General features: G+C 52.9%; 5 protein-coding genes across 5 annotated transcripts; 3 read left to right on the top strand and 2 right to left on the bottom strand.

The window, feature by feature from the left end:
* Positions 1-456: 456 nt before the first annotated feature.
* GT037_003094 (uncharacterized protein) lies at positions 457-1,407 on the top strand (the record flags this gene model as incomplete). The annotated part of the gene is made up of 1 exon (XM_038928141.1): positions 457-1,407. One exon carries the CDS (start codon positions 457-459, stop codon positions 1,405-1,407), a length of 951 nt encoding a protein of 316 aa, XP_038789419.1.
* A 383-nt stretch (positions 1,408-1,790) lies between these two features.
* Positions 1,791-4,405, bottom strand: GT037_003093 (uncharacterized protein; the record flags this gene model as incomplete). Its single annotated transcript, XM_038928140.1, has 3 exons — positions 1,791-3,253; positions 3,452-4,215; positions 4,269-4,405. Coding segments are annotated over 3 exons (2,364 nt in total), but the record flags the coding sequence as incomplete, so codon positions are not given.
* A 336-nt stretch (positions 4,406-4,741) lies between these two features.
* Positions 4,742-8,460, top strand: GT037_003092 (histidine kinase g7; the record flags this gene model as incomplete). The annotated part of the gene is made up of 4 exons (XM_038928139.1): positions 4,742-4,788; positions 4,839-4,999; positions 5,060-7,718; positions 7,770-8,460. The coding sequence occupies 4 exons, from the start codon at positions 4,742-4,744 to the stop codon at positions 8,458-8,460; spliced, it is 3,558 nt and encodes a 1,185-aa protein (XP_038789417.1).
* Positions 8,461-11,163: 2,703 nt separating this feature from the next.
* On the top strand, positions 11,164-12,200 carry GT037_003091 (peroxidase 40 precursor; the record flags this gene model as incomplete). Its single annotated transcript, XM_038928138.1, has 2 exons — positions 11,164-11,749; positions 11,803-12,200. The coding sequence occupies 2 exons, from the start codon at positions 11,164-11,166 to the stop codon at positions 12,198-12,200; spliced, it is 984 nt and encodes a 327-aa protein (XP_038789416.1).
* A 725-nt stretch (positions 12,201-12,925) lies between these two features.
* Positions 12,926-18,218, bottom strand: GT037_003090 (cytokinesis protein sepa; the record flags this gene model as incomplete). Its single annotated transcript, XM_038928137.1, has 2 exons — positions 12,926-13,684; positions 13,740-18,218. The coding sequence occupies 2 exons, from the start codon at positions 18,216-18,218 to the stop codon at positions 12,926-12,928; spliced, it is 5,238 nt and encodes a 1,745-aa protein (XP_038789415.1).
* Between the last annotated feature and the right edge of the window lie 616 nt (positions 18,219-18,834).

The following is an 18,834-nucleotide window of genomic DNA, read 5'->3' as shown; positions in this document are numbered from 1 at the left end:
CCACAAACGTTTCTTCACCACACCCGATACGCTTCCCTACTATACGTGATGCTTCTTCTTCATGTTAACATGCGCGATATCTGTCAAACTACAGACGCGTCTACCAACGGGCTCTCACTAGACATTCGTAGGCCGAGTTTCGACAGGGGAAATTATGCACACTGACCGACCGCTTCATGTAAAGCAATGTACCCTAGCGTCTTCCTGCATCTTGAAACATTGTGAAACTATACTTCTACTCAATTATGAAATATGGGTTGAAGTAAGAATTTCTCATGGCAGATCTCCACTGCACATGCACGTATGTGCATGTCGCCACAAGCTAGCACCTGTAAACGGCATCCTGAAGGGCTGAAGGGCGTACTTCAACTTCTATATTATATGTCTCCGGAATGACATCGCCGCTTCCGACATAAGAAAACCCCAATCCCCTCCCAAAAAAGATCTCGAATAAGGATGTCACCAGAGGAACAAAGACGGGCCCGAGAGCAGAAAGAGGAAGCTCGAGAGCGCGAGATTATCAACGCCATCACCAACGTGCAAGATGAAGCTACCCAGATCGACATCATTATGAAAAATCGAAGATGCTTTTCACCAGCCTTGGACGGAGATGGCAAATCCTATCCAATCGTGCAAGACTACATGAGCAGCAATACAAAGGCAGAATACGTCGCAAAGAAACTCCTCACACCCATCAACGACGCTATTCTACAGAACAGGAAAGACCTGAACTTTGGGAATCTCTGGATCTCAATAATCCACTCAGCAAAACGGCTCCCTTTCCGAGACACTGTCGGTCTCGACAAACTCGTCGTTCTCATGAAGGCTATAAAATCTAGCTTCCCGCCTCCAACAGCCAAAGACCCAGATATATACACATGTCTACGCGGCTTTGGCTGGGATGCCCGCGAGACCATGAACGACTCCCCCGGCTGTGGCTCCGGGTATCTTCTTCCCGAAGTACATGCCTACGCCAATATGCTCTATTTCTACGCTCTCCTGACGGTAGAGAAAATTAGTAACTTCTGGATCTACTGTATCTGGGAGATGCGTAATGCACTCGAGACCCCACATGAGGATGATGCGCCGAATGGGGCTCGTCACCCAGGTACAGCGATGCAGAAATACAACGCTACAATTCCTTCTGCCGCAGTGTGGATCTTCGCCGCGGGGAGGCAGGTTTATGAAAGGGAATATGATCTCACTCCCAAAAGAGCGACGCAGGGCAATCCTGGTAGCGGTGGACCGCTGTGGCACGGAAAACCAGAGTTTAGTAAGAAACGATGGGCGCTTTGGAGGAAGAGGTTCGGAGAACTTGCTGAATTGGAAGGCTTAACGGATGAAGTGAAAGGCATTGCGAAAGAGGCTTATGAGGCTATGAACAGGATTGATAGTGGGCCGAAGTAGTTACGAAGCGATATTCACGCTTACTTTACATTTCAGTATAGGACTACCAAATCCAGCAGCAAAGTATAATCAGGTTTCAGCATCCCACAAACTGCATAGTTACAATAACCACTCGCTTACATTTCACCCTTTCGGCCCTTTCTTATTTGAGCCCGATCGACCGGTATGCTGGTTAGCGAACGGATGGTCCCGTAGCCCGCGTTGTGGCAGGCATCGGAGTACTGTCCGCGAGCAAGATATGGCTTGTCGGCTATTGGGCGCTTACAATCATCCAAGCGCGACTCCCCCATCAGCATAAAGATGGTATGTAGGAGAAGGATCATCGATCGTGATATAGGGCAACGTTTATTTACCTTGGGAGAGCAATCGCCAGGGTTAGTCAGCTAGATGAATTTTTCGCCTCTCAAGCCACTGCAGTGTCCTTGCTCGTCCATCTCTTCATCGTTCTTTACAGAACCTACAGCCTGTTCTGCATCAAGGTTTGGTTCAGACATGTACACCACCTGCCTCACGGCCATATCCCTGAAGGCCACGTCGACTATTTCCAAGCTCGTGGCACGCATATCGAAATCGATATTCTGACCGCCAGACTGTAGCGCCTCCATTTTAGGTTCAATATCCTGAGGTTCTTGCTCATCTTCTTCATCATCGCTATCAGGGCAAACCCACTCGCTTCCACGGTCAAAGGTGTAGCACTCAAGCCGGGGCCCATAGAGAAGCATGCCGTGACCGTTCCGGACCTTGCCGCCTCGGCATAGCGCGTCCGCTAGAATGTCACTGCGATGGACTGTGTTTTCCCTCGAGACGCGTGGGACTTGATCGAAGTTGTCAACCATAATGATGAGGTAGGTGTGTGGTTGCTGTTCGTACGTCATCATACCAGTGTTCTCATCTCTGACTTCTAATTTACACATGACCACAAAAGCGGCGATGTCCTGAGGCGGGATATAGTCCCATTGCAGATTCGCCATGTATGCAAATCCATGGTTGTACTCTGCTACCTTGGCAACTTGTTCTGCCCTTTTGGCCCTTTCAAGATCTCTTTTTGTTGGCGCTCGCCGTCGATTGGCCTTGTTGATGCTGCTGGCCTTCTTGTTGCCCATATCCTTCCAGATGTCTGACTCGTCGTCGGCAGCCAGGAAAAAGTTCATCCCTGTTTTTGACATAGGTCCGGGTGAAGTCGGCACCACAGTATAGCCTTGCGAAGCCGGGTGATAGTGCGTGAGCAGGGCAAAAGCAAAGGCTTTGGCGTACTGCATGCGAGTGGCGTTTGTGGCTGTTGATTGGGGGCCATAGAGACTGAGGTAGGCCGTGCGTAGGGCTTGGAGGCCAGGTATGTTGTCGACAGAAGTTTGTCCGAAATCAGGTACCTCAAAATTGACCAAAGTCCGCCAGAGCTCCGATGAATACTCAGTCCCTTTTTGTTGTTGGGTGTTGGTGGCATGTTCGTCCGGGACTTCGGAAACCCCATGCAACTGATCATCATGCGGTTCAAAATGGTCTGCTGTACTAGCAGGTGTCATCGGCCCTTCGTAGCCTGTACAATAGGCATCACACGGCACAGCATCGGGCATGACCACATTGTAGCCAGTCAGTTGGTGTTCTTGATAGTTGTAATGCTGAGCTGATTCTTGGTACATGTGGTTTCGAACGGATGGAGCGAACATGTCCTCAAGATTGGGATCTATGGGAACGTACTGCTGATCGAAGCCTGAAGGCATGTCGGAGTTCATGTTGTCTCGGACGTGGTTGTGATCCATTTTGGCAGTCCAAGTAAGCCGTGAAGGGCAAGTAAGTAGAAACGGTGAGGAACAGAGTAGATATAGTCGACGATTGCAGTAGTTTGCTAGCGTGAATTAGACAGAGGTAAAGGTAGCCTTGTGGCTACGAGTGAAATACGTGCATCACTCGCACCATCCTGGTACCCGTCCAGTCGAGTGGCTGTTGCTTGCGACGAGCGTGATATTGCATCTGATGCTGCTTTACCTGTGAGGCTGGCGAAACAGTGATGGTGTCCGTGACGCGCCTCATGTCGACTCCCCACCGACAGGTTGGCTCTCAGTCGCCGTAGTTTCCACACCATCCATGCCATCTGCGGCGCTTTCAGAAGCGCCATCCGCTGCCCTCTTGGCCTGCTGCTTTGCCTTCTGCTTGAGCTTCTTCTCTCGATTCCTCCGTGTGTTCTTCTCACGCTTGGCTTCCTCCTTCTCCCGTGCAAGACGTGCTGCTTCGCTTTCCTTCTCCTTTGCTTCCTGTAACTTCTTTCTAATGGCTATGCGTGACTTCTTGCCTTTTCTTGTGCGCTTGTTTGCCTTGTCTTGGACAAGAACCAGCATGGGAGGATGGCCAACCAGCACCTCTCTACTCATGCCAGCCGGTGATATCTTGCGTACCTTCCACGGCAGGGCGCAACCAGGCCATGGCTGCTGCGACAGCTCCAGGACGCTCCTTCCCTCCATGGCCGCCGCTCTGAACTCTTCCTCGGCCTCGCTTGTGGGTTCGTCGGCGAAATAATAGCTCCGTGGTTTCTTCAAAACCAGTCCTGGCTCTCCGCTATCGGTGTCTGGAGATGAAATTCGGATCTTGTGCGACTGTGGAGCGGTATTTGCGGGCGCAGCGAAGAGACGCAACTCTGTCTCATCCTGGTCACTTTGCGCGATATCGTTGGTATCATCGACATGATGGTCGGTGGTGGCGATGGTGTAGGTGAATTCGTTTTGTATTCTGGACCGCAGGAGCTGTTCGAGGTCTGGATCTGGCGAGGAGCGCGGCGATGATGTGGGAGAGTGCAGCTCGTCGCGGCGAACCCTAGCCCTAAAGGTCAGTATGCGGACAACAGGGACACTAGCGAGTCGACCCACCGCTTCGCATCCGGCACTTCAAACATGGCGTCGTCGTGGAATTGTCGAAGAAGATGTTGTCTCGAAGATTTGTTGCGCTGGGCATCGGCTGCAGGGCGGGAGATCGGCAATTGTCCAGCATGTAGCGAGGAGGTCGGCTAGCGGATGAAGCGATGCCCACGTCATGCTTCGATAAACGCAGGCTCATCTCGATCGCATAGTCCTCACATCCCCATGTCCAGGGCGCCACAGGCCCAAAAGGAACGCGTTACTTGCCTGTGGTCCGCGGCGCCAGGATATGGGGCGTCTAGCACCGATGCAGTTAACCAAGGCACTCAGAAGGGAAGACAGCGGCAGCCACGAGGAGCGTGACATTTCCCCGTCGCCGCCGCCAGTCAAAGACACCCCACCGTTGTGCCTCTGCCCTGGCGTAGATTCTTTGCTGTGCCTCTCTGCAAGGACATGTTGAGCCTGCCTGCAACCATACGATAACAATGGGCTACTCGTGGCCCGAAGCAGCCCGTGAGCGCGATCTCCACAGGTTTGGCTCGAGCGATACACACTCGTCGACTGCAGCTAAGGATCCACTAGATATTATCGCCCATGGCTCGATGCACAGAGCCTGGTTGATGCGGCCGACGGTTCTGGCAAAGGCCTGACCTACTCGGGCTACCAGCCTCAGACGTCGCGCGACCGCTCCCTGACTGCCTTTGCGCAGTTGGCGACACTGCGTCTAGACACTCGCCGTTGCAGTAAGTCTCCATGTGTGAACTGCATGTGAGACATACACTAACTCCGTACACCATGTTCAGTGGTCTCGCTGATCGACTCGCACCACCAGTACATTCTTGCCGAGGCTACACGCACTCTCTCGCTGTTCAAGCCTGTTGCTGAAGAGCCCGAAGACGAGGTGTGGCTGGGCAACGCCATCTTGACCAAGACCGACGCTGTCTGCTACCACACCTTCACCTCGACGTACACTGCAAAAGAGGAAGATGGGAGCACGCTCACGGGCGAATGCTTGGTTATACCAGACTGCAGATTGGACCCTAGGTTTGCCGACAAGGACTATGTCAAGGGCGAGCCGGGCGTGAGGTTCTATGCTGGCGTACCCATTGTCACCAAGGCCGGTCATCGCATTGGTGTCTATGCCGTGTCTGACGAGAAGCCCCGGGAGGGCATCAGTGCTGGCGAATTGCGCTTCATGCAGGATGTTTCCGCTGCCGTCATGGAACACCTCGAGCTGGCCAAAGACAGTGTGGACCGCAACAAGGGTGAGCGCATGGTACGCGGCTTGACGCAATTCATCGAGTGCTCCTCTGTCCAAGACATCCGCGAGGATGGGAACCGCCCTACCACCATGGAGAAACAGACTGAGAACGCGCGCTTGGTAGCCCTTGACGAAGGAGAGGAGCAAGAAGGCTCCAACACGTCTCTTCCTGTTAGACAGGCCCAGCGCAAGCGCGATGCTGAATCTGACGCAGCCCGCATCTTCCATAGAGCCGCGCGCATAGTTCGTCAGAGCACTGAGGCCGACGGCGTCGTCTTCTTCGACACTTCGGCCGCTGGGATAAGAACCCATCTTTATGACTACAACCGCAGCTCCGCTAGTAGCGACGAGAGTGCGACACACAACACCGATACTGGCGACTCGACTGCTTCAAGGAGGCCTAAGAAACAAACCGCCATCACTGCCGATGGAGCGCCCGAAGCAAGTGGAGCTGATAGCAGGGCTTGTCCTGTTGTAGGGTTGTCGTTGCGTGAAGGAAATGCGGCCCTAGTACACACAGACTTCAGCTTCAACGAAGCTGCCATGGAACGCTATATCCATCGGTACCCGTACGGAAAATTTTTCAACTACAACGAGGATGGTATCGGCGTCAATTCTTCCGACGAGAAGTCAGAACGCTCCGAGACTGAGCAGTCGGACCGCACAATGGACGGATCTACCGCTAACACTAAGAAGCCGCGCAAAAAGCGAGAAAGATTCATCCCGACCGAATTCCTCAAAGTCTTGCCCAAGGTGAGAAGCCTAATATTCCTGCCACTTTGGTGTCCAGCCACGGAACGATGGATTGCTGGTGGCTTCATCTGGACGACCCAAGCTGGACGACTGATGAGCCCAGACAACGAGCTACCATATCTGCAAGCGTTCGGCAATTCAGTGACCAGTGAAGTAGCTCGACTAAATGCGCAGAAGGCGGACCGTGCCAAGACTACCTTCATTGCTTCCATATCGCATGAGTTGCGTTCGCCACTTCATGGCATTCTCGGCTCTGTAGAGTTTCTACGCGAAACAGTGGCATCGGCATATCAGGAGTCTCTGGTTTCTTCCATCGAGACATGTGGCAAAACGTTGCTTGACACAATCGACCACGTGCTTGATTACGCAAAGATCAACAAGCTGCAAAAGGTCACTGGCCAGAACAAGCGAAGCCTGGGGCGAAACAAGAGACAGCCTGCTGACAATTCGATCCTTGGTGTTACCTCTGACTTCGATCTAGCGCAATTGGTCGAGGAGGTCTGCGACACTGTGTGCGCCGGTCATACATTCAGGAAGACTCATCACGTCCGAGGATCCGCCATCTATGACCAGGCTGAAAGCAAAGCTGCGAATGGCCCAATGCAAGGCGAAAATGGCAACAACGATGTGGAAGGTAGAGATACCCATGGGTCCGTTGCCGTCTCTTTGATCGTAGCCCCCTACGTTAGCTGGATTGTGCGATCACAACCCGGCGCCCTTCGACGTATCGTTATGAACTTGCTGGGCAACGCGCTGAAGTATACGGATTCTGGTTACATCGCCATCAAGATGCTACAACACAAAAGCTCCGCCAACTTCATAGACTTGTCTCTTAGTGTTGAAGACTCCGGCAGAGGAATGTCACAGGAATACCAGCGAACGAAATTGTTTTCCCCATTCAGCCAAGAGGATCCCTTCAGCTCTGGTACCGGATTGGGTCTTTCAATCGTCAAGCAAATCATAGAATCCTTGAAGGGCGAGATTGAGGTGAGGAGTACCCACAACGTCGGCACTGTCATCAAAATTGGCATACGCCTGCCAATTGGATCCAAGGAGAACGCACAGCAAGATCTTGCCCTCGTTAGAGCACCTCAGGAGTTAAAGAGCACGTCTGTCTCCATTGTGTGCGACATGACTGACACACAAGGTGGCGAACGGGGACTCAAGACTAAAGAGTCCATGGAAAACGCTTGCAAGAACTTTGACATGAAGATTGTTGCATCGAAGCGCTCGAACACTGACATATCGGTCAACAATATCGACTTCCTGCTCATTGACTCCCCCTCTCTCTATATGTTAATGCAGAACTCGAACTCCAGTCGTGCTAACAAGTCGCCATTGGGAGTGGTTTGCGTTTGCACAGATACGTCGGAGAAGACCGCCGTGGAGACCCAGCTTGCTAGACAGGTTGAGGCACTTGGCTGGCTTATAGAAATAGTTACACAGCCGTAAGTTTCTTGCAACAACCTTTTGCGCCGCTTTACTAACAGTTTCGATAGATGTGGACCTCGAAAGCTTGCCCGATCACTTCTATCTTGTCAGAAGCGTGCCTCACAACACACCAATGAGCCATCTATTAGTCGATCAATGAGCTCCTCCCTAGTACAGCCTGAGTTTCAGTCCCTCGCCCCGCCTCGCGTTCTATCTCAGCGGAGTCTCAGCGATATGTTTCCACAAGATATCACGACGCGACAAGCCAACAATGCAATTGGAGGCCCGTCCCCACCGCCACCGCGCCCTTTCCCAACCACCACGACTCCTTTGAGTCCTACCCCAAGCGATGGTGGTGAATACTTCAATCCACGAGTCCTCCTCGTAGACGATAACGCCATCAACTTGAAGCTGCTCGTCGTTTTCGCCAAGCGACAAAATCTGCGTTACGTTGAAGCAACCAACGGCTTCGAAGCGTTCGAGACGTTCAAATCAGAAGCCACATCCTCTTCCCCACCAGCTCGTCCATTTGACTTCATATTGATGGATTTGAGCATGCCCGTCATGGACGGGCTGACGAGTACACGCCATATTCGTCAATTTGAGAGCAAAAACGGATTACCAAGGTCACACATCGTGGCACTCACTGGGCTTGCAAGTGCACAGGACCAAAAGGATGCACAGGAGGCGGGTGTGGATATGTATCTCGTTAAGCCGGTGAAGTTCGCGGACATCAAACGTGTCTTTGGCGGGAAGTAGATGTAGTCAGGCATGGTTTGATTGGCGTTACTTGCGTTTTGACGGCTTTCTTTGGTACAAGGCATGGTATCTGTGCATTGCGAGGGTGTTTTGGATGGACTTTTGCATGGTTGTTTAGGAAAGCCAGGTAGACCTTCGTCCCAGGCGGGGCAGTCGTTATGAGATCTCTATGAAACGCTCCCTATATCGCTTGTTCCTCACGTTCGCTGTCCGCTCAGTCTCAATCCCGCTCTTTGCCATCTTGTTATCTTCCTCCTTACGGACATTTCTCCCAACGAAATCACGCGAGCCACGGGCGCCGAACGGGACATTGATTTCACCTCGTAAGTAATTTGATCCTGCAGGAGCATCTTAGCACACCACTGGCAACGGGCGGCAGTCACGATGCTTCCAAGCCGGCTCATCGGTAAGTTGGCCATAGTCATACCGTTTGCTTACTACTGAATCCCAAGTTTATGTACGGAGGTGCATCATAAAGCACTAGTGCCGTGTTGTGCCTGCAGTTTGACAGCTCCCCCTCATAGTTGATCCAGTATCGTTACCTTTCGCATGACGTTGCGTCTGATTGCTCGTAGTATCTATTGACGGTCCTGGATGTGTTGTGGTATGATTGAGGGCCGCACCTACACATTTGACACGAAGTCACGCGACTTCGCGTAGCGAGAACCTCTAGGGCTTTGGAAGATGTTGAGATGCGATCTAAACATTTTGTTGGAGTTTCCTCGTTTGACTGTGCAATCTTACATGCTTGTCGACATCCACGAAAGAGTGCTGCGATAGCTTGCATTGTCAGCACTAATGCTGTCATAGAGATGCTGCTGCTTTTGCTGCGTCTCTCGCTCTTTCTTGTGATAACAAACACATACCACCCCATCGGTATCGCAGGTGCATCGCAATGCATCACGATTATGCTGTCCGACAATATCGTCCAACTCCGTCACGACACCTGTCCGCTCGTTCCGAATTCTGATTGAGCATTTCGGCAGTGTGATGCAAAAGAGCTGGGGGATGGATGCGCAGCCAAGCACAGGATGTGACGTTCGTCTTAGTGATGGAAGATTGCGCGTGGATGCCGGTCTCGCCTTGTGTGCGACGAGGGCGGATTCTTGAGTGGCGTTCAAACACCGCGTTCTGTGTCCGCGACCTCGAGGCAATAGTGCTGGCAACATTCCCATTGCTGCCATTAGCGCGAACGAATGGATATGCGGTACGTCGGTTGCGCCATCTCGGTCAACGGCTCTAAGCTTTTCGTTCCATCCACGATATCCAGCACCGGTCCAGAGAGCTTCAGTCGCATCCGCAGTAGAGTTCGCGAGGTTGGTGGGTCATGAAATTGCAAGGGTTCAACTCGGCGAGAAAGGTTTCGCTAAAGGGACCGCCTTCTTGGACTATCCTTATAGGGATTTCCACTTTCGGGTCTCCGACATACATGTCCGCAACACCATCAGCGCTATTGCGTCGTCAAACATGAAGCCGATGATTGCGTTCACGATTATTGGCTAGGGCATTCGAATCACATCTGTAACAGTTGACAGGATACGAAAAGGACCCTGCACTAGAGCTTCGGAGAAGTACCGAAGACCCTCTTCCACAAGAAGCCCAGTAAAGCGCACACCATCAGATTTCGCCATCTGCCTCGCCCGGTGGCCGCGATCTTCCAGATACCTCTTTTGAGGTCTTGCAGTAGGGTTTGCTGCCATGGTAGTATTTGGTTGCACACTTGCGTGGGCAAGGCGAAGCGAGCATGCGCGACACATACTAGCTTTGCGGATGCCTGGTTCGAGTCGCTAAGGTTAGCCCACGATAAACCATTTCCATACTCTAACCCTCGCCCGGTAAGGCTCAAGCCTTGCCATGCGCCTCAAACGTACGGCGTCCATGGCCCAAACTGCGGGGCCGTGTTGATCCTCGTTTATCGGCACTGCAGCTCCTCCACGCTCGCTAGTCTGAAGCCGTCTTGAAACAATAAACAACATCCCCACATCTTTCTTTAGAAAACTTTCGTTTCGACGTAAAGGGGTATCACTTTCCAAACCAACGGTCTGTTTGTTAATGCGATACCACTAAGAACGTATCGGAAAATTCGCCATTGGAAAGCATTATCAACTTGATTCGGGAAAATACAGTGCCGGTATCCTTGCACGACTGTCATCGTTCTAAGCCTAACTCACCACGCGAATGCCACACTGCATTGACTAGTGGGAATGTAAATGGCTGAGCTCGAGTATATGCAGCGTATCGCGTGAGCTGGATTGCTTGAAGCTACACTTCAAGCTCGAAGATCATTGGCAAGTTCACTGCTACCTGTCATGCTTCAAGTACGATCTATTCTACCGGTCACGTCGTGGCGTTTATCCGTCCTTCCCAAACAGTAGCGGTGGGTCTTTCTCACCATCGCCCTAGCGGCCTGTCACGTCTATTCCAGCGCTCTCTCCAACGCTTACCCATGGGAATCAGGGTTCGAGAGGCATCTGCTCACGCCGTGCTAAGTGTAAGCATGAGTCGTGGCTACTATTCTTACCTGTCTTCAGAAACATGTAGCAATGTATAAAGACAGAAGTTCATCGCTCTCTTACTACTATCATCTCAGGTCAACACAGTCGTTCGCTCTTTCGCTTCTTAGCACATCTTGCCTGCCCTATCTTCTCATAATCCTATCAGTCCTCCATTCGATAGGTTTACTATCTTCTCTTTACATACATAATGTATATTCGTAACGCTCTCATCTCTGGTCTTGCGGCTGCCAGCACAGTCCAGGCCTACTCCAATTACACCATCCGAGAAGAGGAGTGGATCGTAGCACCGCCAGCACCGGTACAGGAGAAGCGCACCATAGGAAGGATCCTTGGTCTGTTCGGCGGCCTCTTCGGTGGTAACAAGGAGCCTGCGCAGGAATGTCCTGCCATCTGGACTCAAATCTCTTCTACCCTCACTCAGCAATTCCTCGGAGACGGGCAGTGCACAGATGCTGCCCGTGCTGCTATCCGATCTTCTTTCCACGACTGCTTCAACGGAGCTTGTGATGGATCTCTCATTCTCGCACAAGAGTGCTCCAATACTGAGAACCGTGGTCTAGAGCGCCTTTGCGGCAACCTCGCCAATGTTGCCTCACAAACCAAAGTCGGTGTTGCCGATCTTATCCAGTTTGCTGCCGCACACGCAGTCAAAACATGCCCTGGTGGGCCTACGATTCCCGTCAAAGTTGGTCGCAAGGACTCCAGTGAGGCAAACGCGCTCGGCGTTCTACCCAGCGGCTTCGCTAAAGGAGGAGATTTGGTCAAGCTCTTCGGTAAGCCTTCATCTTCCAGCTTGTCATATCCACGTAGCTAACACCATTTTTAGCATCAAAAGGCTTCTCCCCTTATGACCTTGCTGCCCTCATCGGTGCTCACACTGCTGCCAAACAACGTGTCACAGACCCTTCCAAAGCCGGTGCCGCGCTCGACTCTACTGTCGGTACCTGGGATAACAAATACTACTCCGAGACCAAACGTGGCTCGGCTCCCTTCACGCTCGAGTCTGACAAGAACATTGCACAGAACCCTCTCACCGCCATCCCCTTCTCCGCCTTTGCCGCCAGCAAGGGCATGTGGGATTCGGCCTTCGTAGGTGCAATGGTCAAGATGAGCATGCTCGGTGTTGAGGACACGAACTTGATCGACTGCACCAGTGCACTACCTGGTGGCAGCAAGAAGAGGGATGTCAAGAGCAGCAACCTCTTCGACCGCCTCAAATGGTAGAGTGGACGTCATGCATGGTCTGGGCATTTTCGGGCGTTACGATATCTCTTTATCCATCATCTCCTGCTGGAACTTCACGACTCTCATTGATAACACATGCTAGTCATGTTTTCTTGTTTATATCATATCTTATCTTAAGCGAAGGGAAAGGTGTCTGGTAGTACGCTCCATGACTTTTATGTTAGTAATAATGGAAAAAAACTCTACACGAACTTATTACTTCATTGGCACTGGAAAGATAAGATCAGTGCAATAAGTCTTTGCAACTGACGCAAGAACAAAAACGTAAAGATGAATGAGCATGTAATCTGTCGACATAATTCTTATACCTTACCGTTTCTCCCCTAAGGATATCTAGCCCATGACCCCATCCATTCAGCCTTCCGTACTCTCATCCAAACATGCCTATCCACCATTCAACACAACGAAAAAGACGCCAGCGACATCACACTGCGCAAGCGATGCATTAAGACCCTCCAGATTGTGGTACAATACAAACAAATGAGAAACGATTGGCAAGGTAAAGCCAAAAGTAAAGTTAAAAACTTTATAAATGCCATGACGTGTAAAAAAGAAAACGCGATCGGGTATCGAAGTCGAAAATGTACTATCGCGAAATTATCACCAACTGGTCTCTTCCCCTTTCTTTCTCTCCACAATGGCAGTAGTAGCAACACAAGCCACTGAACATAGGGTGACAGTGTTTTGTTATCAACATGGACTGCTTAACCTTCCTCTGGCGGTGGCGTGGGTAGGTCCCTTCCCTTCTGTTCTGGACTTGGTGGGTGAACGACAGTGACTGGTGTTGTCGGATCCCTTGACTCTTCGCCTTCTTGGTCGACGATGCTATCGCCTTCTTCGGGTATGGCCGTGGGACTTAGAATGCCCCCATCTTCGCTCTTGGCCGAAGTAGCTTGATTGCGTCGATTCCTCCTCCGTTGTCTTTCAGTGTCGGCGCTCTCTCTTCTTCGCCTAACGGAAAGCGAACCGTCTTTGTTCAAGCCAGTGCCTGACTGTAGACCTTCCAACATGGCAGCTGCACGATCTGCGATGTCTGCTTCAGCGGTACCGACAGCACCAGCAGCAGGGCCAACGGTGCTACTGGCCTCGCTCTCCGCAGTCTCACTTGCGGGGCTGAGCAGCTTGCTCTTCTCATCTTCTCCCTGGGCACCCTCTCCCCCGTCCTCCATGTTGACGCCAATTTCCGGAATCTTCTGGCCACTAGCCACGCGTACCTGGTGCCTGTCCTTTAAGCGAGCGCGACGACGGCGATCGCGCTGGTCTCTTGCTTCGGGCTTTGCAGCACGCAGCTTCTGGAGCAAGTCGTCCATGGCGCCGGTGGAAGCTGGAGATCTGGGCGCGTCGGAGTCTGAAGACAGGGCATTGGGTGAGAGAGGGTTCGCAGTCTGTGCTTGTTTGCGACGCATGGAAATCTCGTTGCGACGGTGTTGTTCTTCGAGTGTGGTGTTCTTCTCTTTGGATTTCTACAGCCGAGTTAGCAAACAAAACATTTGAAATAAGGGACTGGTAATGGCTGACCTTCCATTCCTGAACGAAGTTGGCCAACTTCGCAAAGAAATCCCTCCTCGCACTGTCGTCAGTTGGATCCTCGCCATAGAACGCCATGATGTCGTCGTAACTCTTCTGCATGTCCTCAAGGAAGACCTGCATCTGCTCCGCCTTCCTTCTGGCCTCCTTCATGTTCCTTTGCACAACAATGGCAACCTTATCTTCTGGATGGAATTTGGTTGGGTCAGATAGGTTACCGGAGTCAAGCGACATCTGGACATTCTTGATGTTGTCAATGTACTTCTTGGCATCGGTCTGCAGTTGCTCAACGTTGATCTTCTGCGCTGTTATGACGCCGCCAATCTCGTCAGTGAAACCTTCCCATCCCGAATATTGGTTGCGCACAATTCTTTCGACAACGTCGGCGAATGTGGATTCGTTCCTGTCATCCTTGAGCATACCTAGACGCGATAGCGTGGAGAGCTTGAAACCACTGGCTTGCTTATTGGCGTCATTCATGAAGTTACCAATGTCCAAGATGAGACCAAGAACACTGATCAAGCTCGAGGAATCGCGTAGACTCTCGGAAACCCTTGAGATTTCCAACAGCTTGTTCGAAATCTCATCGTACTCGGCTTCATACGTACGAGTCAATGCGAGCGCCCTCATCCTACTCTTCCAGTAATGGTGCAGCTCGTAAGCAGTAAGAAGGTATATTTGATCTTCTCTTGTAAGTTCGTTCGGGTCCTGTTCGCGTTTGCTTTCGCTAGCATTAGGTCCAGTCCAGTCTTTCGAGTACGGTGCCATGAGCTTGGCGGTATTGTCAGGGATATCGCAGAAGTCGTTCTTTTGCAGGAACTCCATAGTGACAGGGTCGTCCAGGATCTTGGTGTCGCAGTGGATGATCATTCTTACGATATCCTCAACTCCGTACGATGAGAACTTGGCCATGCTAATCTGGAAGTTGTGCATGAGGTCACGAGAGATGATCTGCTTCTTGTCATCCTTCTTGCCAGATTTCTTGCCGATCGCCTTGATCTCCTTTGCCAAGAACAGCTTCTCGACTTCCTCTAGTACACCCTTCCTAGCCAACTCCTGGTACTTCTCCTCCTTTTCTTCCGAAGTTAGACCACGTGTAGCCCAAACAGTGGTAGTGGGCTGGTCGACCTTGTCCCAATGAAGAGCCTTGAGCTTCTTCTTGGGCCGCGGTCCAGAGAGAGCAAACTGTTGTGCAGCGCCGAACCCAGGTGCTTTAGGCATAAACCCAGGACGTTTGGCACCTGGCATAGGTGGCGGCGGTGGCGGAGGTGGCATGCTGCCATCTCCAGGCATAGGGGGCGGAGCAGGAATTCCAGGCTTGAAACCAAGTTTGCCAGGTGGTGGCGGCGGAGGTGGCGGGGGCGGGGGACCAGCAGTTCCAGGCATAGGTGGCGGAGGTGGTATGTTGGCAGAAAATCCAAGAGCGCCTGGAGGCGGGGGTGGAGGTGGAGGTACATCGGCTTTGGGTGCTTCACCATCAGCGGGTGTCTGTGGTGAGTCGGATTCGAGGCTGGGATGTGATGGTCCTGTAGTAACGCCATCACCTTCCCCATCAGAGTCGTCGTATCGCTTGACGTTCGAAGTGATATCTGCCATGAGAGCATTGGCTGTCGAAGAGCTGAGCTTTGGCTTGTGCATCTGTACGAGACGGGGCTTCTCGATGACAACATCATCATCATCCATCTCTGACATCTCAGTATCCTCACCAATCTGACCAGGAAGACCAGGGAGGGGCTTTCTGCGTGGGACACCACTCTTGGCCCGGACTGATCCAAAGGAGCTCGATTCGAGGCCGCCATAGCCTTGTTCAGTCATACCGGGCATATCGCCCTCCATCTTCTCTCGAAGTTCGCGGAGCTTCTCGCTGGGCTGCATCTGTAGGGTCTTGCCTTCGAGCGTCGCCTGTGTCCTGGCTCGCTGCAGTTGGATCTCCAGTCTGTTCATGAGCCTTTCGCGGTCCATGATGCCCTGCATCTGAGCAGGATCCGTAGCACCGAGTCCATCTTTGCCAGACTTCTTCGCTGCTGACGCTGCGACATCTTGAGCATCTCTAAGCATCAAGTATAGTTCACGCGTCTCGAGTTCGTTACGTTGCAGCTCTTGAGCTCGTATTCTCTGCATTTCTGCGAGTTCTGACTTCATCTGCTCTACCTGCCTTCCACGGAGCTCGATAATACGTTCTTGCTCTGCTAGCTGTTTCTGCAGCTTAGAAACTAAGCCATCTGCACCCAGCTCTAGCTGCGCTTTCATCTCATCGCGTTCCGCAATGGCCGAGTCTGCAATCTGTCGCGCTTCGACTGCTTCATCGCGTACCTGTCGGGCCTCGGAATCTGTGTAGAGTTTGTCAAGCAGAGACTGTACAGTGAAATTCAGACTTTGCTTGAGGTCCATGTCTGGCAATCGGCGGTCCATAGCCACGTAGCTCAGCATTTGGTCGACCAATTGGAACATTCGCAATCGATCCTCGCTTTCAGTGTCGCGCATCAGTAGCAAGTGTTGCATGGCCGACGTGAAGTAGTCTTGGGCGCGGCTGCCATTAATCTTGCTCATGATGGCATCTGCTATCTGAACGGGGTCGTTGAGATCCTTGGTCTCGCCTTCAACGCTGTCGATCATGGAGCTGTTCTCCTTCTGAAGGAAATCCTCGTAGTCAACAGCTTCGTTGTCCAGGTAGTGCTCAATCTGCTTGTCGATGACATCGTACTGAAAGCCTTCCATCTTGTTGAAGATGCGCTTGATGCCACATGCTGTGAACTGGGCTCGTACATGCATCCTGAGCTGCAGGTCGCGTTCAGGGGCATCCACGACCATATTGATCAGGAAAAGGGTTGCGATAGCATACTCCATAAGGAGGTTCTCTACGCCGATGCCTCCACTGCGCACTTCGTCTGAAGCGCCAACCATGGAGCCCATCTTACCACGGCCATCGACCGTGACTTCGACGATGCGCATCCATGCATCGAATCGACTGCTTTCACCATATTGTGATTTGAGGTTGTCAAGTGCCTGCAGTACTTTCTCATGTCCACTTCCGTTACCCCAATGGCACAAAAAGGTCAAGACATCCGAGACAAGTTTTCGTGTGTTGAGGCGCGAAGAGATCAAAGAGCCACACAACGCTTGTATGATGGAAGGATGGTTGAGAGCGTTGTCGGCACCGTACTTGTTGTTCATCAATGCCTTTAAGCACTTGATGATTTCGTATTCGCGTTCCACATCATTTTCCGCCTTTTGCGCCATGACGCTGGGCGGAGGTGCAGGCCCGGTTCCCTTTCTGCGGTTGATTTTGGCCAATACATTCGTGAGGGCAATCTGACCCTGCGCCTCGATGAAGCCCCTGACCCAAGCAATAGGCTGCGTTCTCAGACTGATCTCCAGACTCGACATCTGTTTTATAGATATCGAGTTGTCCATGACCTTCTTGACATACCACTCGGGCGAGCCCTCCTCTTCTGCGCGCATGAGGATGTCCTGGCCACCTCCACCGGGGCCGCCATAGGTTATCCGCTGCGTCTGACGCTTCTTTTCTTCGTGCTTGAACTCAGCAAGCTTGTCCTGGTAGACGAGCGTCCACTTCTTGTCGATCTTGTAGGCCTCCATCTGCCGCCTCGCCTGCTCTGGTAAGCTCTTCCATCCTCGCTTCACCATGAGATTCATAAACTCCTTCTCTACGACATGGTCTGGCGGTCTTTGTATGCTAAGTGTATTTTGGTTGAACGAGGTCTGCGACGCGGACGGCGACGACGAGTTCATGTGCAGCAGATGGCGGTGCGAGTCGCGTGGCGTAGATACGGCGGTGGGGAGGAGACTGCCGGCATCGAGGCCTATGGAGGAGATGGTTGTCTGGGATGGGTTCTGGGGGTAAAAGATGTTGCTGCCGCGCGTCTTGGAGTCGTTGCTGTAGATGCTCGCCTGGTCCGACGAGGTGCGCGTGTTGTTGGACGAGTCGGTGGCGGCATAGTAGGAGTAGTTGCCGTCTCTGCTGCTGCCACGGGCACCCCACTGCTGCATCGACACACCGCGGTCGCCGGGGTTGCTCGAGGCGATGGTGGTGCCGAGCGAGTGCGGCGGTGGGCGCGGCGGCCCGGGGTTGGAGTAGCCGTTCTGGGGCATTGGGGAGGCGTTGAAGACGGGGTACTGATGGAAGTCGCCGCCGCCCTTGTTGAGATGGTGTGGCAGCGGTTCGCCGGTCTTGGAGGCGTCGTCGCGCGGGGGGTCGATGGATGATACGGGGCCAGCTCGCGCGAAGATGCCCTCGGCGGTCATAGACACGGGCCGCTGGTCTATCGAAGCGCCGCCGATGGAGTGTCTGTGTGAATGGCGTGACGAGAGCGAGCCATGAGAGCTGCCCGGGGGGCTGTCGGTCGAGGAGGTGGTGTGCTTCGCGTCGCTGGCGTGCTTGTCCTTGTCTTTGTGCAGCCGTCGTCCGAAGAACTTGCCGGCGGAAGATTGCCGACCCTTGCTGTCCATGCCTATAACGAGAGTCTATGCCCAATGCTGCCGCCCTGGGAGCGCGCCGCCCGACGTGTCCCCCGTTCCCCTCCTTCCTGAAGCAGCGCCGTCTCGCTTCGCAGTGACGGCGGGCGTGGGCGAGGGCGAAACTGCCAACGGCTATCTCTACTCGTGAAGCGGGCGTGCGGGGCTGGGGGTGGTGAGTCTGGAGGGAGTAGAAGCAATTCGTGGAGAGCGCGGTGGTGCTGCACAATGCGGCTGCAGGTGAGTTGCGGGAAGTTGCTGATTAACTAGCGCCGCCCGTGTGACTGCCGCCGGTCAGTATCCCAGGGAGAGGTATAGCAGGAGACAGGACACGGCCATGCTGCACTTGAGCCGTCACCGAGAGGTCTCGACGTTACAGCCAGACAGGGCCACCAGAGCGGGCTTCCCAGCATGCGAACTCGTCTCAGCCGCGTCCGCATTGGCTCCGACGTTCTCCTGAGACGTGCGCACGTCCGTGTAGTGGCGCCATCTGCCAGCCCATCAACTCCTCCTGACTAACTTCTTGTCCTGTGGCGCAGCAGGCACGACACCCAGAGTCCCGACACGTCTGGCGCAGTGCGTCTCAACACCACCACTTGCTACCCACACT

Source organism: Alternaria burnsii (genome assembly GCF_013036055.1).
Source record: "Alternaria burnsii strain CBS107.38 chromosome Unknown 746, whole genome shotgun sequence".
Classification (NCBI taxonomy): Eukaryota; Fungi; Ascomycota; class Dothideomycetes; order Pleosporales; family Pleosporaceae; genus Alternaria; species Alternaria burnsii.
Note: the sequence above shows the minus strand (reverse complement) of the source record. Positions and strands in the feature narration are given on the sequence as shown.